Source organism: Musca autumnalis, unplaced genomic scaffold (assembly GCF_047663935.1).
Source record: "Musca autumnalis isolate F117 unplaced genomic scaffold, ASM4766393v1 scaffold_2, whole genome shotgun sequence".
In the NCBI taxonomy this organism is placed as follows: domain Eukaryota; kingdom Metazoa; phylum Arthropoda; class Insecta; order Diptera; family Muscidae; genus Musca; species Musca autumnalis.
In genome coordinates this window covers 196,654,307-196,681,060 of record NW_027411755.1, presented here as the reverse complement: position 1 = coordinate 196,681,060, position 26,754 = coordinate 196,654,307, and the positions used below count along the sequence as shown (strand labels likewise).

General features: G+C 33.1%; 1 protein-coding gene across 4 annotated transcripts in view; it reads left to right on the top strand.

Moving 5' to 3' along the window:
• Window positions 1-910: 910 nt before the first annotated feature.
• Window positions 911-26,754, top strand: part of LOC141395067 (putative inorganic phosphate cotransporter) — a 54,687-nt gene continuing 28,843 nt past the window's right edge. Inside the window, exons 1-3 of one of the 4 annotated variants that reach the window (XM_073970470.1) lie at window positions 1,013-1,311; window positions 13,626-13,689; window positions 13,740-14,475. In XM_073970470.1, coding sequence (XP_073826571.1) covers window positions 14,436-14,475 — 40 coding nt within the window. In that variant the 5' untranslated portion in view covers window positions 1,013-1,311; window positions 13,626-13,689; window positions 13,740-14,435. Of the gene's footprint in view, window positions 1,312-13,625; window positions 14,476-26,754 lie in introns of all 4 variants that reach the window. The other 3 variants (XM_073970472.1, XM_073970471.1, XM_073970469.1) reach the window with 3 other exon arrangements.

Genomic DNA, 26,754 nt, shown 5'->3' with positions numbered 1-26,754 from the left:
TATTTATAATTTATTATTGCAAATATCTAAACCGATATGTCACAAAAAAAAAAAATAACACTTAGATGTTGACATTGCAAGATTTTTTGGGAATCCCAGTTTGTATCGTAATCAAATCCTCCATGATGAATTAGGAAGTATACTTGGTTGGATATTTCATTTGTAAAGGCAGCATGATATGATTTCGATTGCGATTAAATTTCAATTTCTATTCAAACATTAACTGAATCTCATATTCAAATGTAACGATTAAAAATAGTTCCTAGAATATTATAATTTTTGCTTTGATTAACATATTTTCTAAAATTTATTAACCATGGTGGATTAATATTCTACCATGGTATAGAGTATATAAAAATCGTACATATTTACCCTCTGCCTGGCTTAGAAAGAATTTACCTATAACATCATTCCTAACAATTGTCAATAGCTATCTCAGATAAACATTCGATCAATTGAATTTGAATTGCGAAAAATGTTAATTATTTATTGTACAATAGAAGTATAAACTATGTAGACAAAAAAAAACAACAATAACAACAATGTACAAAGTAATTATAGATTTCAGTTGCGCGGGCATTTTTGCGATGTGGAATTGTTTGTAATATTGAAAAATATCTATAGTATATATTTATAAAAAATACCGCTACATGAAGTTTTAAGCTGAACTTATCTGTTGGGTGGCCCCGCTTCTATTATCTATATGTACATACATACATATAAATTAAAAAAATATTTTAAACTCTCCCATTTCCTACATTGAGTATGTACATACATACATATGTATGTATGTATGTAACACATATGTACATATGTATAACAAATTTGTAAGTTGAATGAAATTTTATTGTTGTTTTTTTTTTTTAATTTGTTTTAATTTTTTCTTCTTCTTGTACGCACAACAGTTTCATATTGAAAGTTAAACGCATCAAAACAATGCATCGGGAAAATATCAAAACAATTCTACTTACCAGCTGTCGTTGTTGCTGTTGATGAATATCGTGTTAAGACGTCGTTCAGATGGTATGTCGGTCGTATGCCTGAACCAGTCATCAAAAATAGCGAAATCTCTAACAAATTGTTAAAATAATAGCCGGTTAAAATTGTAGTACAGTGAAGTGAAAACAAAAATAATCCGTATTGTGAGAAGAAGAATGCGATCAAAACAAAAAGAATAATAACAAAGGAAATGTGTATTCAAAAAAAGCGTGACAAACGCAAAGTCAGAAAAATGCTAAAATTGGAAATTTCATACTATATTGTTAATAATTAATTAAAAAAATGTTCATACATATATGATAAAATATTTATGTAATTGAAAAAAATAGTTAATACCCCGTTTGCATCTAATCAGATTTAATAAACCCACTGGGTTTCAAATGTCAATTCCATAGCGCAAATATCAAATAAATCCTCATAAAGAAGGTTAACCAGGCAAAAAGCCCTAGTGCAAACGCCGTTTAATTGATAATTATAATTTAATTGATAATTATAATACAACCTGCGTTAAAAAATCAAAACGATTTGAGACATGTCCTTGAACTGCACCTTTCCGACAATTTTTGAATTATGGTGGAAGTACCCACGAGAGTGGGCAGATACAGTTTGTCAAGTAATTGTTTTCGAACCAAGAAAACTAACATTTTTCTGTATTAATTAATGAAAAAATTATTGATAATTTTGATAAAAATGTCGGGTTTTTTGCAAAAATTAGTTGGACGACTTATTTAAGACAAGATAGGATGTATAAATAAAAAATTAACCCATGCAGACCAACAAAAAATAACGAAAAGCAATAACTACATGTACTGCAAGTTGTCAAATAAATGTTTTCGAAATGTAATGGAGGTTCCAATATACCCCATATTTTCGGTAAATACTTGAAAATCAGGACAATTTATGAATTTTATTTTTAACAGGGAGTAACTACTAACAAATATCAACAATATTAGTCATCGAATATCCGTACTAGGAGGGTTACCATATGGACCAAGGGAATACCAGGTCATATTCCATGTAAACAAGGTCCTGTAGGTTTTAAACCGGGAATATTTGTAAACTATGACGTTTTATGAGTTTCTTTAGTTCACTAGGACGGATTGTCATCAACTAAAATAAATATTACGTTCAGAATAATTAAATCAGGATGTTTGCCAGATATACGAAAAAGGTACCAGGTTATATAAACAGTAAATGAGACCACCTCAATCCATAACCAGAGCTTAAGATTTGTTTATTTAACTCAAATTGAATTAATGGATGAAACAATTCTCTAAAACAAATCAAAATATGACATAAAAGTACAAATATCGCTTAGAAATACATATGCAAGATATTGTCAGTCTATACTGATTTTATAATGGACATCCGATGTCAACTGTTTAGAGCCAGTTCAGGGCAATTCTCTAAGTTTTTTGGCTTCCATGGTAAAATTGAAGCATTATTTTGCCGCCAGCATTATTTTTCCCTTAAAAAATATGCTGAGTAGTATTGCAGAGTACACGAAATGAGTCCAATAGGTCGTAGTAGCCATTTCTGAAAATTGTCGAAATCTGTACCCCATACATTTCTAAGCAATATTAGTCTCTTACTGCGATATTTCCGATAGTTTCGTGAAATGTTATTACCTCTTAATTAATATTAAGTGAAACAACAAACTTCGGTGCCCTGTTTTGAGACACAGGTGGTCTCGTTTACTGTTTATATAACCTGGTACCTTTTTCGTACATCTGGCAACCCTCCTGATTTAATCATTCTGAACGTAATATTTATTTTAGTTGATGACAATCCATCCTAGTGAACTAAAGAAACTCATAAAACGTCTTAGTTTTCAAATGTTCCCGGTTTAAAACCTACAGGACCCTGTTTACATGTAATATGACCTAGTACTCCTTTGGTCCATATGGTAACCCTCCTAGTACGGATATTCGATGACTAATATTGTTGATACTTGTTAGTAGTTACTCCCAGTTAAAAATAAAATTTATAAATTGTCCTGATTTTCAAGTATTTACCGAAAATATGGGGTATATTGGAACCTCCATTACATTTCGAAAACATTTATTTGACAACTTGCATTACATGTAGTTATTGATTTTCGTTATTTTTTGTTGGATTACGTGGGTTAATTTTTTATTTATACATCCTATCTTGTCTTAAATAAGTGGCCCAACTAATCTTTGCAAAAAACCTGACATTTTTATCACAATTATCAGTAATTGTTTCATTAATTAATACAGAAAAATGTTAGTTTTCTTGGTTCGAAAACAATTACTTGACAAACTGTATGTGCATATTTAAACCTTATTTATGTTTCGCAGAAATATTGCAATGGTAAAATTTTGTAACAAATCGCTAATTGCCTTCTGAAGCTATCGCGCGCACAATTTTAGGGAAACTTTTAAGAAGGAGGTACCTGAATTAACGGACACACATAATACATAATGAAACTTAAGGTGGTTATTCAGTACCAGAGTTGTCGTACCCACTAGCCTGTTTAGTCGGTCACCATATAATGTTTTAAAGAGAGATTGTATGGCTGTAAACAGGACCACAAGGATTTAAACAGTCCTTGAAATGGACTTGGAACTTTTGTGTGCACGGTACCCGAACCTTCTTGCAGCTTGATGTACGTTTTGAAGTATAGGCCAAATCTTTATTCGTAAGCTATCGTGTTCAGAAGAAATTTTGTTGATGTCGGCAAGGGTTTTAGACCTATTTTAAATAATATTGTTTTTATAATTGTGGATTTTTTTAAATAATAATCGTGCATTTTTAAAAAATATTTTTTATAATCGTTTATTTGTTAAATACTAGGGCAGTTCTGAAACTTCTTAGCCTAGCACAAAAAGCGCGGTATAAGCAGACAAAAGTTAAGTGTTTTGGAAACTTCCATCTCTGTTATGAACACATGTTAAATTTTGTTTCGATCTGGCAACTCCTTTATATAGAAAGGCCGACAGAGATATACCCTCAGCCTGTATATATTGAAACAATTTGTTCCCAAAAAACGTATGTATTTAGAGGGTTTTAAAAATGTTGGGCGTATGAAACGACAAAAATGTTGATTAGGATTAAAGAGCAAACGTTTTGCGGAGGAAATACTTAAAGGAATGGATCGACATTGACCATTATGGAAGTGGATCTCCAGCCACTACATATGGTGCCATAAGGGGTTTTTACACCCTTCGGGCTGTTTGTTCAAGAAGTGTGGATTTGCCCCCTGAAAAAACTTTTACCTTCGTAATTGAGGCAGCGAATGCAAGTTGCTTCAACAAAAATCAAAGTGATTCGATAGCAGGTCTTAAAGTGAACTTATCCGAAATTTTGTTTGGGAGGTACTGGATGAAGTGGACAAATATTGTCCATATTTGAACCTGATCTATATCTGGTAGATATATTAGGATGTGTAAAGCATTGGCCAATTCGGCCACTCCCTTCAAAAGTTACCGTACGAACAATTTTTCCGAACATTTTTGAAATTTTGTGGGGGAGATACCTGAAGGTGTGGACCGGTATGGCTTATCTTCGAATTTAAACTATGTATGTTTGGACAAAATATTACTAAGACCAAATTTTGGACCCAATCTGCAGATCCGTTCGAGACATATTTTACGCTCCAACCACCTCACACGGTGTCATAAAGGTTTTGTGCAACTTTCAGGCTATTTTCTCAGGGAGTATGGACTTGCCCCTGATAAAACTTGTACCGTCGTATAGGGGTAGTGAATACAAGTTGCTAAAACAAAAATCAAAGCGATTCGAAAGCAGGTCCTAAACTGATCTTATCCGAAATTTTGTGTGGGAGGTACCCGAAGGAGTGGACCGATTGAGTCCATATTGAAACCTTATTTAAGTCTGCTACACACTTCACGATGGGCAAAGTATGGACCAAATCGGTCACTCCCTTTAAGAGTTATCGTGCGCACAAATTTTCCGAAAATTTTCGAACTTTTGTGGGGGAGGTACCGGAAGGAGTGGACCGATATAGCCCATCTTCGAACTTAAACTAAGTTTGGGTAAAATATTTCGAAATTTTGGACCGAATCGGCTGATCCTTTCGAGAGTTATCGTGCCAGCCAGACAGACAGACGGACGGACATTGCTAAATCAACTCTAAATTGTCTGAAACACATTTCGTCCAAACATACTTGGGTCTAAAACCATTATTTCGATGAGGCACATTTTGCCCGTATGAAAGTGTATATGAAGAAAAGACAAAATTTTTTAGTTTTCCATAAAAAAAAATTAAAAAAATTTTTTAAGCTACATGAATGATTTTTGGTACATACATTGGGAAAAAAAAAAAATCCCATTCTTAAATCTGTTCGAGATACTAATTTTGGTTGTTGCGCGCAAAAGTTATGGCGGTTTCAATTCTTATAAAAAGAAACAAATCTTTAAAAGACTCTAATCATTATATTGAGAAACTCTCTTAATTAGGGGCTCCCTACATACTATATGGTTACTGAGGTCCCATAACTTTAGTGAAAAAGTTGTAAATTTTCGCGGAAATTAGGAAAGCATTCAAAACAATTGGTAGTTTACAACTTGTTCTAATAAAATTCAAGCTGTTTATGCATCTGAAAAATATATAAAAAATATGTACGTAATCTAAACATCGCGAAGATTCAAATTAAACCAAAACTATACAAATCCGTTTAGCGGTTTGCATATTATAGCAAAAAACCAAAAATATATTGAGGAAATTTATAAAATTTTTGTAAGAGAAAATATTTATTAAAATTTATTTTGTGAGTTAGTTGAACAAAATGTAAGAAAAATAGGTCGGAGTTTTTCTTCTATTTTAGTTGAATTCCACGCAATAAATCACATTTTTTATTCTAATCACTTCTCGAAAACACGCTAACATCTAGCAGAAGATATGGATATCTTTCAAATAAATGTTGGGTTCCTTTAAATGGGGTATAATCTTGAAATAAAATTGTATCGGGTAATGTTCATTTTGAAATGCGTGTAAATCGCGAAATCCTCAAAATCACTTGATGCGCATGCGGTTTACCAATACAGCGAGTTCTTCTCTTTTAATTTGTACACATTTGCCAGGATTTACTTTGGCCGCTAAGATGTAGCATCGTCTGCAGTTTAGTGTGCAACAAACTGTATAACGCTTATATTTTGCACAAAGTGCATACACTTTTTATGCGCATCCGATTTCACTATCAACCGTGAAAAAATAAATCGATCTAAACATATTTCAATAAAATCAATCAAGAACCGTGGATGTAGCATCACACAGTATTTTTTGGATAAATCGTATACATCTCCCACGCCACTAAATTTTTCAAACCGCTGTTTTCGCACAAACGCGAGTGATGATTCACTTTCTTCATTGAAATGGAAACGATCCACATAAAACGCGAATTAGTCAGCGATATTTTGAAAAACATTTTTCGCAAATTTTTCAATTTTTGCAGTAGCCATTTCCGCCGTTCTAGTAGATGGATTTTTATGATCTGTGATTCATATGATCCGGATCGTCGAAAAACTAAAATATCGCGGGGTACCAGCACACTCAAAACGATATTGTAAATACTGTACCCAAAAAATAGGTTTTTTAGAAAAAATATCACACTAAATTTTGGCCTTTGGCAGTAGATTACTCTGCTGCTGTGTGGGCTACATACTCAATATACATATCAGATTATGCGAAATCGCGAGTTCTTTAGTCCTATAATTGGTTTTTCGAAATATCCGAATGCGCGTCCCAGTTACATAAAAAATACAAAAAACACCTGAAATCTGGCTTCAAAATGTCAGCATCCATAAAAGGTGGATGCAGTGGAAACTTTTGAAAGTGATACATTAGAAGTGTAATCTTCATTTTGTATTCTCCAACTTTTACTTTGGACAGATGTCCGTCATTTGAATGGTTTAATCAGAAATCGAATAGCAATGTAAAAAACCTGTTTAGATTCACCGTGTTTTTACCTATGGTTTTTCCTTTACGCGGTCGTAACTACGTTTGCTAAATTTTTGAGCTTTGTACAAAAACATCTAAATTAATCCAGCAATAGTCATAGTTACTGGCAAACTACAATAGTTCGCGTATTATAATAATGCAAACCTTGGCTTCATGGAAACTAAAAAATTTTGACTTTTCCTCTTATACCCTTTCTAGCCTAAAGGCTATACATTTTTAGAATCGCTGATTTTTTATAAAAAAATGTGCTAAATCTACACTTTTTGCATTTAGCAGGCCTTTATCTCAGAAACGAATAGGAATTTGGTCTTGCTGTCTTTAGCAAGATTGTAGCCCTAAACTAGTAAAACTTTCAAAAAGTGCATACTAGAAGTTGTTTGAATTTTCAGTGTTGCATAGTGTATTTCGCGGTTTTTTAATAAATTTTTTAAAAATTGTTAATTTTTTACAAAATATAAAATATATGATACAAAATATAAAATGTAAGTCTGGAGTATTACCCCAATGACTTAAACTTCATCATTACTTTCGGTTACACAGAGTAACGTTTTAAAAACGAACTGACAGTGTTGCAAAATTTTACTGGTCGCTACCAATATCAAAATAAAATATGAAATATAAAATACAAAATAATAAATAGGAAATATAAAATATGAATTATAAAATATAAAATATTATGTAGAAAATATAATATATAAAATAAAATAATAAATATAAAATAAATATAAATAATAAAAATATAAAACATAAACAATAAAATAAAAATATAAAATACGAAATTTAAAATATAAACTATAAAATATAAGAAATAATATATGAAATATCAAATATAAAATATAAGACATAAGATATAAAATATATGATATAAAATATAAAATACAAAATATAAATATAAAATATTATAATTTATATTTGATGTATATTTATTTCGGCTGAAGGTCAATGAAAAAACGTTGTTTATTTTTAGTTTTGAATTTTTATTTTTGTTCCAATATTTCGGTTGACTTCGCTAAACTTTAGCTCAAACAGCGTAAGAAACCAGAGGCTTTTCTCTTTTAATTTTATCCCTAAAGATGGTTTACGAAGTCAACTGAGATATTGGAACAAAAATAAAAATTCAAAACTAAAAATAAAAATAAACAACGTTTTTTCAATGACTTTCAGCCGAAGTATATATCAAATATATATTACCATAAAACCAGTCAACAATAAATAACAACAACATAAAGTATTATGTTTAAAATAAAATATGAAATATAAAATAAAATATATGTATAAAATATTAAATAAAATATGAAATGAAAATATGAAAATAAAACATATTGCTCATTTACTCAAAGAGTGGCATAACTCAAAAAATGCGTTTTCTGAGTTACTAGTTTTTATTTTTTCTACGACTTCTATTTTATCTTGTGCCAAATTTTCATGTTGATATCTCTAAAATTCAATGAGTTGCGGCTCATTTACTAAGAGTTTGGCATAATTCAACAAAAATCTTTTATGAGTTTATGAAGCACTAAAACACTTCAAATCATGCTTGATCTTGCAACGAAATTTAGCAGTGATATCTGGCTAGCTGTTTGCAAAATAGGGTCCAAGTACTTTTTTTATTTTTTGTGTAATAATCTTTTTAAGTTGGGAAGTCAAATTTCAATCGCCAACTTAAAACGGGTTTTTCTCGAAACTGGATTTTTTGAAATGTAAATGAGCGATATGTATCTATATATATATTTATGGACTCAAAAACCGGTGAACCGATCTTCCTGAAAATTTCAGAGTATATCACTACAGGGCCTGAAAGTAACAGAGGCTATAACAATTTCTGAAATTCCCCGTTGATCCGGAGATATAGCATCAGAATCGGATGTACCTCCAAAAAATTCAGATTTTTTTTGCAAATTTCTATAGAATGGTAACAGATAATGTCTCCAAATTTTGGATATGTGAAGGAATTTGGTCTAGAAATAAATTTGTCAAATTATATTGAAATCGTTTGTATATAGCTCCCATATACATATTCGGCCGATTTAATGGTTACTGGTTACTTCAAGTCGTAACTACTTATTTAAGTACTTATTTATTTATTTTTAAGTGCCAAAAAATAAGTACTTACTCTCTATGACATGCCCGTGTTAAAATAATGAGAAAGTAGTCCAATTTGTAATGAGTTTTTTTGCTGGGTGATTTCACGCTGCTGTCCAAAATGCGTAATTTTGTTTTGCGACTAATGCTATTAGATCGCCATGTTTTATGTAGGAAATCCGGAAATATAGCATCAGAATCGCAGGTACCTCCAAAAAATTTAAACTTTGTATGTAAATATTTGTAGAAAGGTTACTGAACAGAACAGTAAAATTTTGCAACCCTTTTCGTGTTAAAAAAACAGTACTCTCTGTAACAGAAAGTAATGATGAAGTTTAAGCCATTGGGGTAATACTCCAGACTTGAAAACAATCATATACTATTAAATATAAAATAAAAGGGTGACGTAGGGTATGAATTATACCAAGGAACGGTCTTGACTTATCTTGGTCCCTCATTCATCTCAAGTGGACACTGACCTCCCCGTGGTGTCACCTGGGGAGCTGCCTTTAACGCCCGTTAAAGGTAGTGAGCTAACATGTGCCGCGCGTTCACCCATCAGAACGATAAAAACTTGGGGTTGGGCGTTGGGCTAGTAACTCACCCCGTCAAAACAGCTTACTATGAAAAAAACAAAGAAAACGGAGAAAAACAAACCCCTCTAAAGTTGACGACCCCCCGAAAACGTATTAAGGACCATGATCTGCGAATCTGCACATGGAATGTCAGGACTCTTTACAGAGTAGGTGCAATTTACGCATTGGCGGATGTACTTGACAAGTAAAATTCTGATATTATCGCCTTACAGGAAGTGCGATGGAATCGGGCAGACGTAAAGATCACAAACGATTACGCAATGTATTATAGCTAGCATGAGCTAGGTGTTGGATTCATTGTAAACCGAAGGCTTAAAAATCTTGTATCCAGTTTTACTCCGGTTGATGAGAGAATTGCCACAATCCGTATAAAAGCAAAGTTATTTAACATCAGTCTCATCTGCGCCCATGCTCCGACCGAAGAGAAAGACGAACAGACCAAGGATATATTCTACGAGCGCCTAGAGAGTGTATATGACCGACATTAAGATTGTTCTAGGAGATTTTAATGCTAAAATTGGAAGGGAAAATATATTCGGTCCCACAGTCTTCATGAGGTAACATCCGACAACGGAATGAGGCTGATTGATTTTGCAGCGGCAAAGAACATGGTAGTGAGCAGCACCAGATTCCCACACCTCGACATACACAAGGCTACGTGGATATCCCCGGATGGGAAAACAAAAAATCAGATTGATCATGTTGTGATAGATGGAAGACACTCGTCCAGTGTGTTAGATGTCCGATCGATTCGAGGTGCGAACATCGATTCGGACCATTTCCTTGTAGCAGCCAAGGTACGCACTCGTCTTATTGTTGCGCAAAAGTGCGATCTAACACAGGACGGAAGCTGGATGTCGAGAAGCTGCAAACACAACAGACAGCACAAGCCTACCCCGCTCAACTGACTCGCATGCTGGAAAACAGCACTCCTTGTCCCGATAATGTAGAAGCACGTTGGCAAAGAATAGCCCACTCCCTTCAGACTGCCGCAACCACCATACTTATGGTACCATCAGGAGTGTCGTAAAGCTACAGAAGAAAAGAACGCGGCATATAGAGCAACACTGCATTCAGTAGCAACACGAAGAACGAAAGAAACTTATCGGGAGAAGAGGAGAGAGGAAAAGCGTATTTTCAGGAGAAAAAAGAAGGAGCAAGAAAAACGTGAGCGTGAGAAACTCGAGATGTTCAGGAGTCAGAATGAAGTCCGAAAATTTTACCAGAGTGTAAAACACCAGACTGAAGGATATGGTGCAGGCACATTCTCCTGCAAAGATGACCAAGGGAATCTGGTAACTGATACAGATAGCGTACTGAGGATCTGGAAGGAGCGCTTTATGAAGCTTTTGGTATCGAATATGAATGGCGATGAAGATACCCCAGAACCAATCGTAAATGACAATGTTGAATGTCTACCACCTAGCCAAAGCGAGGTTACGACAGCCATTAATCGGCTGAAAAACAATAAGGCACCAGGAGCCGATGGCGAAATGCTGGTAAGGAGTATGCATCAGCTAATTTGCGAAATTTGGCAGGAAGAAAGCATACCCAACGATTGAAACCTCACATAAGAAAGGAGACAAAACGGTTTGTCCAAATTACCGAGGTATAAGTCTCCTTCCCATCGCATATAAAGTGTTGTCGAGCATACTGTGTGAACGGTTAAAACCCATGGTCAATGAAATAATCGGGTCATACCGATGCGCCAAATATTGGAGAAGACCCACGAAAGACAGATCGACACATACCACCTATTCGTTATAAGGCCGCGTTCGACAGCCCAATTAGAGCAAAGGTGTTTCAAGCCATGTCTGAGTTTGGCATCCCTTTAAAACTATTTCGACTATGCAGGATGACATTGGCTGACACAAGATCAGCGGTTAAAATAGGAAAGAACCTCTCCGAGCCCTTCAACACAAAACGAGGTTTCAGACAAGGTGACAGTCTATCGTGTGACCTATTTAATATCCTACTGGAAAAGGTCATACGAGATGCGAATATATATACGGCCAGAGACAAAAACAGCACGATATACAATACAGATGTAATGTTGCTTGCATACGCAGATGACATAGACATAATAGGTAGATCAGCGCGAGCCGTAACAGCCAACTTTTGCAAAAATTGAAAAAGAGTCTGCCAAAGTGGGTCTGACAGTCAACGGCGATAAGACGAAGTTTATGCTATCAACACGCAAGTCGTCCAGTAGACTCGGACAACTGTGGATGTTGATAATTATACATTTGAGATAGTAAATGACTTTATCTACCCCGGCACCGCCATAAATAAAATCAACAATATAAGCCTTGAAATAAAGAGAAGAATAATATTGGCCAACAGATGCTACTTTGGTCTAAATAAACAGTTTAAAAGCAAAACCACCTCTCGTCAAACAAAACTTACACTTTACCGGACACTGATGCTACCCGTTCTTTTGTATGGATCTGAAGCATGGGTACTTGCGAAAGCAGATGAGGCAGAACTTTGTGTTTTTGAGAGAAAAATTCTTCGAAAGATTTATGGACCAATATGCGTTGAAGGTGAATACCGAAGTCGTATGAACCAAGAGCTATACCATCCGACCGACATCGATATAGTAAAACGTATCGAACTACAACGATTGCGTTGGTTTGGCCATGTCAGCAGAATGGATAAAGATGCCCCCGCCAAAAAGGCATTTGAATTCGAGCCACTCGACGGTATACGCCCCAAGGGAAGGCCAAAACACCGATGGAAAGACCAAGTTAAAGAAGATATCACAAAACATGGCGTCCAAATTGGAGAAGTAAGGCAAAAGATCGGTGCTTTTGGAAATCTATTCTTAGTTCGGCTTATTGAACAAGACGTTCTGTTTAGTATAAAAACCATCTAAGTAATATAAAATAAAATAAAAATATAAACATAAAAAATAAAAAACATAAAAATATAAAATTTAAAATATAAATTATAAAATATAAAATATTATATATAGTATAGAGTATAAAATATGAAATTTAAAATTGGCTTAAGCAAAGTTTAAGGATCGTTTTGAAATGTGTTTTTTTTTTTCAAAGTGTTATTTTTTTAGTTATGACACTATCTGAGTAACTTAGCAATATGTTGCCTAAGGTATTTGTCACCGTAATTATAGGACTGCATATATTGTTGTCATCTGAATTGCATTACATTCGAAACAGTTGTATATGTTATCTGTTTTCAGAAAAAGACGTAAGCAATTTATAAATTGTAAAGGGATTGTAAATTGTAAAGGGATTTGCTGGTATGACGAGGTACTTGAGTTCATAATTCAAAACAAATTTATAATGGAAAATGCTTGAAGAGACAATAAGCTTTTATTTAGAAAATATTGTAAAACGAAACATCTGATTAACGATCATTCAATAACAAATAAGCATTTTAGATTATTTATATGACTGCCCCATAGTTAATAGGTGCCTATTGAAAATTTATTTTTTTAGGTTTATTAAAAAACCCAACAAAAATAGTAATTTTTCCTTTCTCTCTACTACAAAAAAAATCTGTCACGGTTAAAAATAAATTTCATTTTTTTCGAAACCGAGGCGGTAGGCAGAGTGAGAAACGTGTTCTTTTCTTAATTCTATAATTCATTTTATTGCAATTAGTAATAACAGCGTTTAAAAAAAATTCTAAGTTATTTTTAGTAATTTATGAATGATAATACACGTCGCAATGCCATTAAGAATAGACCTGAAACCGGCGACATCATCGACCAGGGAAATAGTAATAATCTTTTGTGTAACCAATTAGCCCAAAGAACATTTTTCGTTTTTCAAAAAATCATCTATCGGCTAAAACAATAAAACTAATGGCCAAAAAAAAAATACCTTTTTCTCTGTGTTGATGAAAGTCAATTGTATAAAAGAGGAAAATTATGGCTAAATGTTTGAATGTGTTTGTGAGAGAGAGAAAATGTGAGGGTGAGTGAGTGATGTTAGCCGCCTTAACAGTAGATTTTATTTAAAAAAGGTTTTTTATAATAGCCTGGATGAATGAAGTTATGTTAATGTATGGGTGATGGATAACATTTAACCACTACATAGCCAGGTAAATATTTTACCTTACCATTTTGGCCTTAACAAAAAACGATACGCCAGAGTAACAAAACCCACAAAACAACAACAACACCATTAACTCTGCTGCTCAATATAAACTGTCATAAACCCAGCTAACAGCCAAGCAACCCAGCTAACCAAACGAGCAACCAAACCAGCCAACAGAAACGAGTAACAACAATAAAAACAGACGGGGGCCTTATCTCCATATATAAACTAAAGTCATTTAAAAATTGTTTCTCATTTGAAATTTAACGTTCGTAAGGCGCGAACGTGTTTTTTCAAAATCGTCTTCGATCGGCGACGCGTTTTAATTTAATTTCTAGCCAACGAAAGAAAAAAAATACAAAATAAAAAGTTGTGAGAGAGAAAATACAAAAGCATTGGAATCTGTGTGAAAATCATTTGAAAATATAATGAAGTTTTCAAATTGAAAAGAAAACAAAAAACCAAAATAACGGGAATTTTTTGTTCAAATAAGGACTTTTAAAAAATATATTGCATGCGATAAAAAAAGTTTCGTGTTGTAAACAGTGAGAGTGCCTAAGCTGTGAAAAAGCATATAAGGCGGAAGTGTTTGGAAACAAATAACAAAAATAATTAAATCAGGAAATTAATATTCCCCACACCAGAAAAGAACACCTCCTCTTAAATTTTCTAAAGTGCAAATTTTATTTTTTTATTGGAAATTAATTCCATCAACCAGCAGCAGCAGCCGTTTAACATAATTCCATCAAAATGACACAACAACCGGCTTGGGGCGTACGCTTCTCAAGATGTAAGTGTAACAATAAGAATTGCGTAGTCGTATTAAAAAAATGAAAAATTAATTACACCTCCTTTCAATTAAAAAACAAAAGTGCGAAACAAATTAACAATTTTATTAGGAATTGGTACTTTTAGAAGAACAAAAAAAAAACAGACAATTAAAAGCGGGGATGAGATTTAAAAAAGTAAACAGTTCGCAAGCAATTAATCAATTTAGAACACAGTGCAACAAAAATTAAAATATCGAATTGAAGAAAATTTGTGGATAACTTGGCCATTTAATGACCGATTTCCGATTTTTTACTAGCAACTCAAACTTGAGTTCATAACAAATTTTCGATCTTCGTTAGTGTAAATATTTTCTTTACACTTTGATACGTTTAAACTTGTGTCTTATGGAAATAATGGTTGTATACGCCAAGTTTTTTTTTGGTCAAAATCTGTTTTAGACAATTTCGAGTCGATGGAGGCCCGTCTGTCTGGTAGACTTTCAAACGAATCAATCATTTTCCTGCAAAGTTTTACATTCTCGAACAATGTGTGATTTATGCTTGGGGTCATTATCTTGATAAAATTGAAATGATGTCCCCAATCCCATTTTTTCAGCGCTACATTTAAAATTATCCTTCAGAATGTTTAAATAACACATCTTATCCATAACTCCTTCGATAAAGACAATATTTCCTACACCTGTAGCACTCAAACAACCCCATACCATAACAGATCCTCCTCCGTGCTTTACAGTTGGAATTGTGTTCTAAGGATCCAAGGTCGTATTTGCACTACGCCATACCTTCCTTCACTCATCCGAGCGAAACAGGTTAAATTTGTTTTCATCTGCAAAAATTACAGTCTTCCAAGACTCAAAATAAGTTTTTTTTCGTGTTCCTGAACAAACTCCAATCTACTTTGGCGGTCTTTAGGATTTATGAATGGCTTTTTCAGTGCAACTCTGCAATGAAGACCATGTTTACGCAAAAATAATCTTAATGTTTTATGGGTTACACTTTTTGCAGCTGTCGAAGCAACCACTTTTCGTATCTTCCAGTGATTTTTTTTCTCGCTGTTTTCGACTTATTACAGACCGAATTATCGGTTTTATGCCTCAATATGATTTTTTGAACACCTCTCAGTTCACGCCTCAAGCATTTTGTTCACCTATTTACGCTTAGTTTTCGAGTATTTTATGAACGGACTAGAGTGTGTTCTTCTTTTGAAATGCCCTAATAAATGTTAGCCCCAAGAAATTCGCAAACAATATGTAGGAGAAAATGGGGTGAACAAAATGCTTGAGGCGTGAAGTGAGAGGTGAAGTGCGTCTCAGAACATACCCGTATTGTAATGCTTGGTTTACATTTACGAAATTCACTCGATTTCAACTGTCAATTCCATTGCCTAAAAGTCAAATGAAATCCAATTGATTTCAGATGGGATTTCATTTGACGTATTCACAAAGGAATTGACAGTTGAAATCGACTCGATTTCGTAATTCCAACACAAGAATGGATACTTTTCTTTTTGAGGTAGAAATCGATGTTGTTTAACCATTTTTTATTTTGTATCTAAATTTACCTGAATTTTGCTAATTTTATTAATTTTAAGTTAAGACACTAATTAAATCTTAGCAATGGCCCTTTTAATTAAAGAAAGTCAAGTGGATATTTTTCTGTGACTCACTGTATATATTTGGCACGTTGTTTCTCTATGTGAGCCTTTTCGAATTGTCGGACTTTGATTAGGTGTAATCCTTTTTTTATGTCCTTAATGTCCGTCACTTCCGAAATTATATACATACATACATATTTGATCTGTTCCAGAACACTAAGTCTTATAGAAACATATTCCAAAAAAGAAATAACCAAAACAATTCATTGCGCCATAATAAACTAAAATTAAATGAAAATGTGCTGTTTTTCAGCTCACAGCTTAAATGATGCATTCTATGCAAAGTCTTCAATAAACTTATGTAATCGATTCTTTTGAGGTTGTAGTAATTTCTAGTACTTTGTAGGATATCCCCTTTGATCCAGGACGGCCTTTAAGCGAGAATTCATTGATTCCACCAACTTTCTGGTATAATCTGGGCTAATTTTCTCCCATTCCTCAAGCAAGGCACGTTTAAGGTCCGATCCATTTGAAATATTGTAAGTTCTTATGTTTTTTTTTTTCAAGTAGAGACCACAAATTCTCTATGACATTGAGATCTGGACTTTGTGCTGGTGTTTGTATAATATGTGGACAGTTCCAGACGAGCCAAGTCTTCACAATTTCGGCTGTATGCTTTGGATCATTGTCCTGATAAAATCGAAATGACTGCCTTATGCCATGTTTTTCTGCGCTTTGTAGCAAATTATTCTTAAGCAGGTCCAAATACATTCTCTTGTCCATATTCCCATCGATAAATACCAAATTTCCGACCCCCGGCAGATGACATACAGCCCCATACCATTACACTGCCACCACCGTGTTTGACAGTGCTGCGCAAATTAACGGGATTAAGGGCTGTATTGGGTTTCCTCCATACCAGGGACTTGCCATCTGACTTAAAAATATTAAATTTGCTTTCGTCAGCAAAAATAACGTTATTCCAGAATGAAATAGGTATCCTTGTTTAAATGCTCGCGGAAAAACTCAATTCGACGATTTCTATTTTTTGCATTTACGTAGGGCTTGTTGCGTGCAGTTCTGCCACTTTAAGTTCGCTTCGCAAAACTCGTCTTATTGTCTCGGGACTACATGACTTTCCCAAGTATTTCTCGGCTTCAATTGCCAACTTTGGGGCACTAAGATCAGGCTTAGCTTTGATTTGTCTTATGATCCAGCGCTTATCTGCTTTATTAAAAATTTTATTTGGGGCGTTTCTCCCCTTGTCTTCAATTCTATTTTCCTTTACGAACCTTTCTACTATATGTTGGACTGTAGAAGTACTCAATCCAACAATTTCAGCTATCTTCTTTTGACTTTTTCCAAGTGAATGATGTCGAATGACATCTTGACGTTTTTCAACTGAGGTACGTTTACCCATGACGAAAACTCTCGGAAGAAGTGTTCGGTTCTAAACGGATCGTTTCAAATATCACTCTAAAATGGTATTAGAATTCATTTATTGTCAAACATGTGTAATGAGGACCGTTATTTTCTCTCTCGTCTATCTGTTTTTTACAATACATCATTTAAGCTGTGAGTATGATTATTTGAGTGTTACAGGTGTTCCGTTATATTTTTTGCTATGAGTGGAATTTTCATGAATTTTTTTCTATTCGTCTCTTTCTTACATTCATTTTTAAAAATATCAATCATTATTTTGATTCTATGTTTAAAATTTAGAGAAATATTTTAGAATCTTGATAAAAAAAAATCTATCACATCAAATAAGCTGGGAGTAACTGTATATGATTTAATGTGTATCTTGCCTTTAATTCCCCATAATTGTAATTCATCACGAATTCTTCGGCTTCGATTTTGCATAAATTTTTGGTCACGCCTTGGGGTGATAAAATATTTTCATAACTGGCAACTAAAAAAGAACACCAAGGAATTTATTATGTTCTTCTTCGAATACATTTTATTAATAGCTTACCAATAATTTGTCAATATTGCAATTAATTATTACATTCACTTAAAAACGTCCACAATTACGTCTTCACTTTGACACTGAAAAAACACAAACTGAATGAGTTTCATGAATCGTCGTGGTTGGCGGTGACATATAACGGGATTATTAAACAAAAATCCTTACACGTAAAAAAACACATTCCATTATCTGCAGATCTGGCAATGTAAATCTACTAGCTTTTGTTATCCATCTCGAATGTCCTACCGGATCAAGTGTGATGTTTGCAAGATTAATTGAGCAACTACCGTTTGAAATGGCTTTGGCAATTTGGTAGAGATATTTAACGTCCGTGTACAATTGATTTTCGGCATCTGTACTCATTGAAGAAGTGTGTTCAAGTAGATAAGTTGAAAATTTTCTATAACCTGAAAAGTTTTTAGATTACATTAATAAAAAAAATTACAAAACTATATCGTAGAGAGAAAGAAGTACATAAAGTAGTCAGTAGTGGCTGAAGTAAAAGTAAACACATAAAATGCTTATTCCAAAACCTGCAAGAATAGACACAATTTTACTACGATAATTTTTTCTTTATGTTATCGAAAAATTAGTAAAAATGTGTAGATTCTATATCTGATTTATTACAGATATCCGACATGATGACATAAATCATTTTAACAAAAACACATCACCAAATAAAAGAAAACCAAACCTTATTAATGTGTTAATTGCACATTTGCGGCTAATTTTTTTGTTTAGCAAAACAAAAAAAAAAAAAAAAAAGTGAGCCATCCATTTATAAAAACACATTAATGCATCTCTGTTTTTTGTGTGGGGATTTCAAATGACAACAAAACAAATATTTCATTATTAAGAGTTATTTTCAGAATACAACGGAGTTTAACCATAGTGACACGCATATTAACACTCACTTAAGTGAATGTTTGTTTATTTTCAAACATTGTTCACCTATATAAAGTATTAAATACGTCACGACTTGTGTAAATTTTTGCCATTCCGGTTTATATGTTATTCTTGTCCCCCCGTCTGTCACTTTAGAGACAGTTATAAATGTTATTTCCTGATTTTAGAAATGTAGTAAAAAAATAATTTGCCATTAATTAAGGCATTAAAATAAAAATTAACACATAGCGGCAATAAATCTTTATATATTTAGTTTGCTGGAGGAACGATTATTTTACACATTATTCAACCAATAAATTTGTTTATCCTATTTCGTTACTTTTGTTTCTCGAGTTTTTTAAAATAGAATGAAGAATTTAACCGGTGAGATTTTTCAAAAGGTTCTTGTTTTTCGGATTGAAAAATCAATGTTTCCAATTCCAAAACAATTCTATTTTAATAAATTAGGTGATAACAATGACGGAATATATAAGAGGCCAAAATATTATGATATTGAAATAAATATTATCCTTATACCACAATATGTGCAATAACTGAAAGAAGGGAACAATAAGAAACCAAGTATTCCAGGTACTCCTCTTTCGTATTATTGAACTTTCCTAATTTACCTATGATAACACAATGAAGAATGTTTTACAAAAGTTCTGTTTTAAATAAATTTCAATATTATTAAAAGAATTTATACAAAGTAATAAAAAAATAAAATTTGATAACAAAAACAGCAACCTCTACAATTACATATAATCAGTTACTGAAGTGAATATTTTAAATGGATGAAGTGAAGCGCCTTTAAGAAATAATTTATTTATATTTTCACTCAACGTTTCTTGGGCTTCATTTCAACATCGTCTGGGGCTTTTCATTAAAAGTCCGAGAACTATAATGGCTCATTATTATATTACATTGTACCCATTGTAATTGTTTGAATTCCATAGTTTTTAGCTTTTCACCAGTTTCACAGCTTTTAGCATTTGAGCAGTTTCACAGTATTTAGCTTTTTCTTCCAAAATTGTTAAAACAACCTTAATGTTAATTTTTAATGTTATGTATAAAAACGTCACTCCATATAGTGTCACCCTGTCTGAAAAGTATAATGGCTCATTATTATATTATACGGTACCCATTGTAATTGTTTGAATTTCATAGTTTTTAGCTTTACGGCAGTTTTGCAGATTTTAGCTTTTGAGCAGCTTCACAGTTTTTAGCTTTTTCTTCCAAAATCGCTAAAACAACCTTAAAGTAAATTTTTAAAGTTATGTATAAAAACGTCACCCGATAGACTGTCACCCTGTCTGAAATCTCGTTTGGTATTAAAGGCTTGTAAATGTTCTCTTCTATTTAACTATTGATCTTATGTCAGTTATTGTTATTCTACATAATCGTTTTATTTTTGCCGGAATGCTAAACTCAGACATGACTTGGAACGCCCTTGACCTTTTTGGGCTCTCGAAGTCAGGCTTATAGTCGATGAAAAGGTTGAATTTGTCAATTTATTTTCATTGGGTTTTCCAAAGGACACTGTTATAAATACTCCACGAGTTGAAGGGCACTGTTATAAAATCTCCACGAGTTGAAGAACACTGTTATAAAAGCTCCACGAGTTGAAAAACACTGTTATAAAAACTCCACGAATTGAAAAACACTGTTATAAAAACACCACGAGTTGAAGAACACTGTTATAAAAACTCCACGAGTTGAAGGGCATTGTTATAAAAACTCCACGAGTTGAAGGGCACTGTTATAAAATCTCCACGAGTTGAAGAACACTGTTATAAAAACTCCACGAGCTGAAGGACATTGTTATAAAAACTCCACGAGTTGAATGGCACTGTTATAAAATCTCCACGAGTTGAAGAACACTGTTATAAAAACTCCACGAGTTGAAGGACACTGTTATAAAAACTCCACGAGTTGAAGGGCACTGTTATAAAATCTCCACGAGTTGAAGAACACTGTTATAAAAGCTCCACGAGTTGAAAAACACTGTTATAAAAACTCCACGAATTGAAAGACACTGTTATAAAAACACGACGAGTTGAAGAACATTGTTATAAAAACTCAACGAGTTGAAAAACACTGTTATAAAAACTCCACGAGTTGAACATCACTGTTATAAAAATTCCACGAGTTGAAGAGCACTATTATAAAAACTCCACGAATTGAAGGACACTGTTATAAAAACTCATCGAGTTGAAGGGCACTGTTATAAAATCTCCACGAGTTGAAGAACACTGTTATAAAAGCTCCACGAGTTGAAAAACACTGTTATAAAAACTCCACGAATTGAAAAACACTGTTATAAAAACACGACGAGTTGAAGAACATTGTTATAAAACCTCAACGAGTTGAAAAACACTGTTATAAAAACGGCACGAGTTGAACAACACTGTTATAAAAATTCCACGAGTTGAAGAGCAAAAAAAAAATAAAATATTGTTCCACAACATCCCATACGAGACAAGGGAGACTTCTCTCAGTTGAAGAGCACCATTATAAAAACTCCACGAATTGAAGGACACTGTTATAAAGACTCATCGAGTTGAAGAACAATGTTATAAAGATTCCACGAGTTGAAGAACACAGTTATAAAAACTCAACGAGTTAAAGAACACTGTAATAAAGACTCCACGAGTTGAAGAACACAGTTATAAAAACTCTACGAGTTAAAGAACACTGTTATAGAAACTCCACGAGTTGAAGAACACTGTTATACAAATTCCACGAGTTGAAGAAATCTATTATAAAAACTCCACGAGTTGAAGAAAACTGTTATAAAGACTCGACGAATTGAAGGATACTGTTATAAAGACTCCTCGAGTTGAAGAACACTGATATAAAGACTGCACGAATTGATGGACACTGTTATAGAGACTCCACGAGTTGTAGAACACTGTTACAAAAGACTCGACGAATTGAAGGACACTGTTATAAAGATTCCACGAATTGAAGGACACTGTTATAAAGACTCCTCGAGTTGAAGAACATTGTTATAAGACTCCACGAGTTGAAGGTCATTGTTATAAAGACTCCACGAATTGAAGAACACTGTTATAAAGACTCTACCGAATTGATGAACACTGTTATAAAGACTCCACGAGTTGAAGAACACTGTTATTAAAACACCACGAGTTGAAGAACAATGTTATAAAGACTCGACGAATTGAAGAACACTGTTATAAAGACTCTACCGAGTTGATGAACACTGTTATAAAGACTCCACGTGTTGAAGAACAATTTTATAAAGACTCCAAGAGTTGAAGAACACTGTTATAAAGAATCCACGGGTTGAAGAACACTACAGAGACTCCACGAATTGAAGAACACTGTTATAAAGACTCCACGAGTTGAATATGACTGATATAAAGACTTCATGAGTTGATGAAACTGTTATAAAAACTCCACGAGTTGAAGAACACTATTATAACAGCTGTTGAGAACACTCCTACATATATCAACTTCACGAGTTAAGAACACTGTTATAAAAACTCCACGAGTTGAAGAACATAATAATGTATTTAATAAAATTATAAATTAAAATATGTAATATTTATATAAAAAATATAACGCAGAAACCAGCCTTCTTCATCCAGTATTACTGATTCAATTCTTCTGATGAAAGATGTATATGCCAAAATCCTATTAACTAATAATTAATTTATTATTTAAATTTATATTATTGTTCTGCATTCTTTCGACAAAAAAATATATTTCATTATAGACATTTTAATGACATTATTAATGAGTTATAACGTGTTAAAGAAATTCATAGAAACCGGTTTAAACAACCTGACGTATTGAATTAATTTAAGAATACATTTGTCGTAAAAATATTAATAATCAGTAAATTTGCACAGAACAGCATTAAAGTCTAAGTCTAATCTAATTGAATTTGGAATCCAAAAAATAGAAATATTTTCGGGATCCTAAGGAAACAATAAAACAAATCATAGTGACAAGTATGACGATTTAAAAGATCCCTGGCTATTCTAAAAGAATATCCTCTGGTACTTTTGCCTCTAATAAGGAGATTCCCCATAACAAAATATAAATAATACATAAAAACCTTAAATAGAATTTGAATAAAGATTTGGAATAACTTAAAGAATAAAATAGAACAATAAAATAAAGTTCAAACCAAAAACGAAACGTCATTGACAAAAGTCAAGTTATGTGTGCGAATAAACCAAAAATAGGTCTGTCACAGTGACACACCACACGCATGCGCTACAACCAAAAACAAAAAGAATAAATTACTGCTTAAGACAAAAGGTTAACTAACCAACCAACTTCCATTCTTGCCCAAACATCAGAAATTCTTGAACCATACTATCTCATAAATATTCAATTTAACTTCCGATACATTTTTTGCGATGTGATGCGAATCATTTAAAGCAAATTCTAAATTTGTTTAGGTTTTTTTGTTTGTTGTCATTCATGAATAGTACACTTTTACGAAGTCCAAAAACGTTTTTTAAGTCGAACTTATAAATGTTCGAAAATAGGCATTATGTGCTAGACATATTAATGTACTTTGTAATATTATATACTTTGTTGTTTTTGTTTTTTGTTATGTCTGCCACGTAATGGCAAATGTCTCATTTGACAGTTAATCATCAGAGTAATATAACAAATGGGTGTGATTTTTTTATTTAGATAAAATGAATCGTTAGTGTTTTTATTTTGTGACAGTCATTGACAGATGACGGCAGGGCGTTTTAAATTAATTGCACGTAATTCACGCGTCATTCATTATCTGTTAAAAAGGGAGTTTGCCAAAATTTGTCGATTCAGCAGATCAGTTTAATTGTTGTAATCTATCCAGTCCATGATGGTTTTGAGCTCGAATGTTTCTTTCCTTCCTTTAGCTCGCTTTCTTTCAATTTTTCCTTTTAAAATTGCTTGTAAAATGTTATTTTTCTTGTTTCTTAATACGTGTCCAAGATATGTTGGCCTTTTTATTATTATTATTATTATTATTATTATTATTATTATTATTATTATTATTATTATTATTATTATTATTATTATTATTAATTGCAGGCTTACATTCATCGTTCTCAGTACTTCGCCATTAGAAATTTTAGTAGTCCGGTAAATCCAACATCCAATTTTCTTTCATCAGACGAGTTGAGTTCCATACAGTAACACTGACCAATCATAGCATTTTATAAAATGTATTTATGTTGTTACGTTTATGTCATGACATTTAAGAATTTCATTTTATTTACCATAAGCATTTCGAGCCATTTCTATAAGTTTTTTGACATCTTTCGAAAAACTCCATTGGTCGTTTATTAGCATCCCAAGTTATTTAAATGTTCGCGCTATTTCTAACAACTCTTATAACAACTCCCCGAGTTGAAGAACACTGTTATAAAAACTCCATTAGTTGAAGAACACTGTTATAAAAACTCCATTAGTTGAAGAACACTGTTATAAAAACTCCACTAGTTGAAGAGCACTGTTATAAAAACTCCACTAGTTGAAGAACACTGTTATAAAGACTCCATGAGTTGAACACTGTTATAAAAACTCCATTGGTTGAAGAACACTGTAATAAAAACTCCACGCACTAGTTGAAGAACACTGTTATAAAAACTCCACGAGTTGAAGAACGCTATTATAAATACTCCAAGAGTTGAAGAACACTGTTACAATGACTCCACGAGTTGAAGAACACAGTTGCAAAGACTCCACGAATTGAAGAACACTGTCATAAAGAGTTGAAGAACACAGTTGCAAAGACTCCACGAGTTGAAGAACACTGTCATAAAGACTCCACGAGTTGAAGAACACAGTTGCAAAGACTCCACTAGTTTAAGAACACTGTTATATAAACTCCACGAGTTGAAGAACACTGTTATAAAGACTGCACGAGTTTAAGAACACTTTTATAAAGACTGCACGATTTGAAGAACACTGTTATAAAGAATCCACAAGTTTAAGAACACTGTTATAAAAACTCCACTAGTTGAAGAACACTGTTATAAAAACTCCACTAGTTGAAGAACACTGTTATAAAAACTCCACTAGTTGAAGAACACTGTTATAAAAACTCCACTAGTTGAAGAACACTGTTATAAAAACTCCACGAGTTGAAGAACGCTATTATAAATACTCCAAGAGTTGAAGAACACTGTTACAATGACTCCACGAGTTGAAGAACACAGTTGCAAAGACTCCACGAATTGAAGAACACTGTCATAAAGAGTTGAAGAACACAGTTGCAAAGACTCCACGAGTTGAAGAACACTGTCATAAAGACTCCACGAGTTGAAGAACACAGTTGCAAAGACTCCACTAGTTTAAGAACACTGTTATATAAACTCCACGAGTTGAAGAACACTGTTATAAAGACTGCACGAGTTTAAGAACACTTTTATAAAGACTGCACGATTTGAAGAACACTGTTATAAAGAATCCACAAGTTTAAGAACACTGTTATAAAAACTCCACTAGTTGAAGAACACTGTTATAAAAACTCCACTAGTTGAAGAACACTGTTATAAAAACTCCACTAGTTGAAGAACACTGTTATAAAAACTCCACTAGTTGAAGAACACTGTTATAAAAACTCCACTAGTTGAAGAACACTGTTATAAAAACTCCACACGTTGAAGAACACTGTTATAAATACTCCACTAGTTGAAGAACACTGTTATAAAAACTCCACTAGTTGAAGAACACTGTTATAAAAACTCCACTAGTTGAAGAACACTGTTATAAAAACTCCACTCGTTGAAGAACACTTATAAAAACTCCACTAGTTGAAGAACACTGTTATAAAAACTCCACTAGTTGAAGAACACTGTTATAAAAACTCCACTAGTTGAAGAACACTGTTATAAAAACTCCACTAGTTGAAGAACACTTGTAAAAACTCCACTAGTTGAAGAACACTGTTATAAAAACTCCACTAGTTGAAGAACACTGTTATAAAAACTCCACTAGTTGAAGAACACTGTTATAAAAACTCCACTAGTTGAAGACCACTGTTATAAAAACTACACTAGTTGAAGAAACTGTTATAAAAACTCTACGAGTTGAAGAACACTGTTATAAAAACTCCACGAGTTGAAGAACACTGTTATAAAAACTCCACTAGTTGAAGAACACTGTTATAAAAACTCCACTAGTTGAAGAACACTTGTAAAAACTCCACTAGTTGAAGAACACTGTTATAAAAACTCCACTAGTTGAAGAACACTGTTATAAAAACTCCACTAGTTGAAGAACACTGTTATAAAAACTCCACTAGTTGAAGAACACTGTTATAAAAACTCCACTAGTTGAAGAACACTGTTATAAAAACTCCACACGTTGAAGAACACTGTTATAAATACTCCACTAGTTGAAGAACACTGTTATAAAAACTCCACTAGTTGAAGAACACTGTTATAAAAACTCCACTAGTTGAAGAACACTGTTATAAAAACTCCACTCGTTGAAGAACACTGTTATAAAAACTCCACTAGTTGAAGAACACTGTTATAAAAACTCCACTAGTTGAAGAACACTTATAAAAACTCCACTAGTTGAAGAACACTGTTATAAAAACTCCACTAGTTGAAGAACACTGTTATAAAAACTCCACTAGTTGAAGAACACTGTTATAAAAACTCCACTAGTTGAAGACCACTGTTATAAAAACTACACTAGTTGAAGAAACTGTTATAAAAACTCTACGAGTTGAAGAACACTGTTATAAAAACTCCACGAGTTGAAGAATACTGTTATAAAAACTCCATTAGTTGAAGTGCACAGTTATAAAAACTCCACTAGTTGAAGAACACTGTTATAAACACTCCA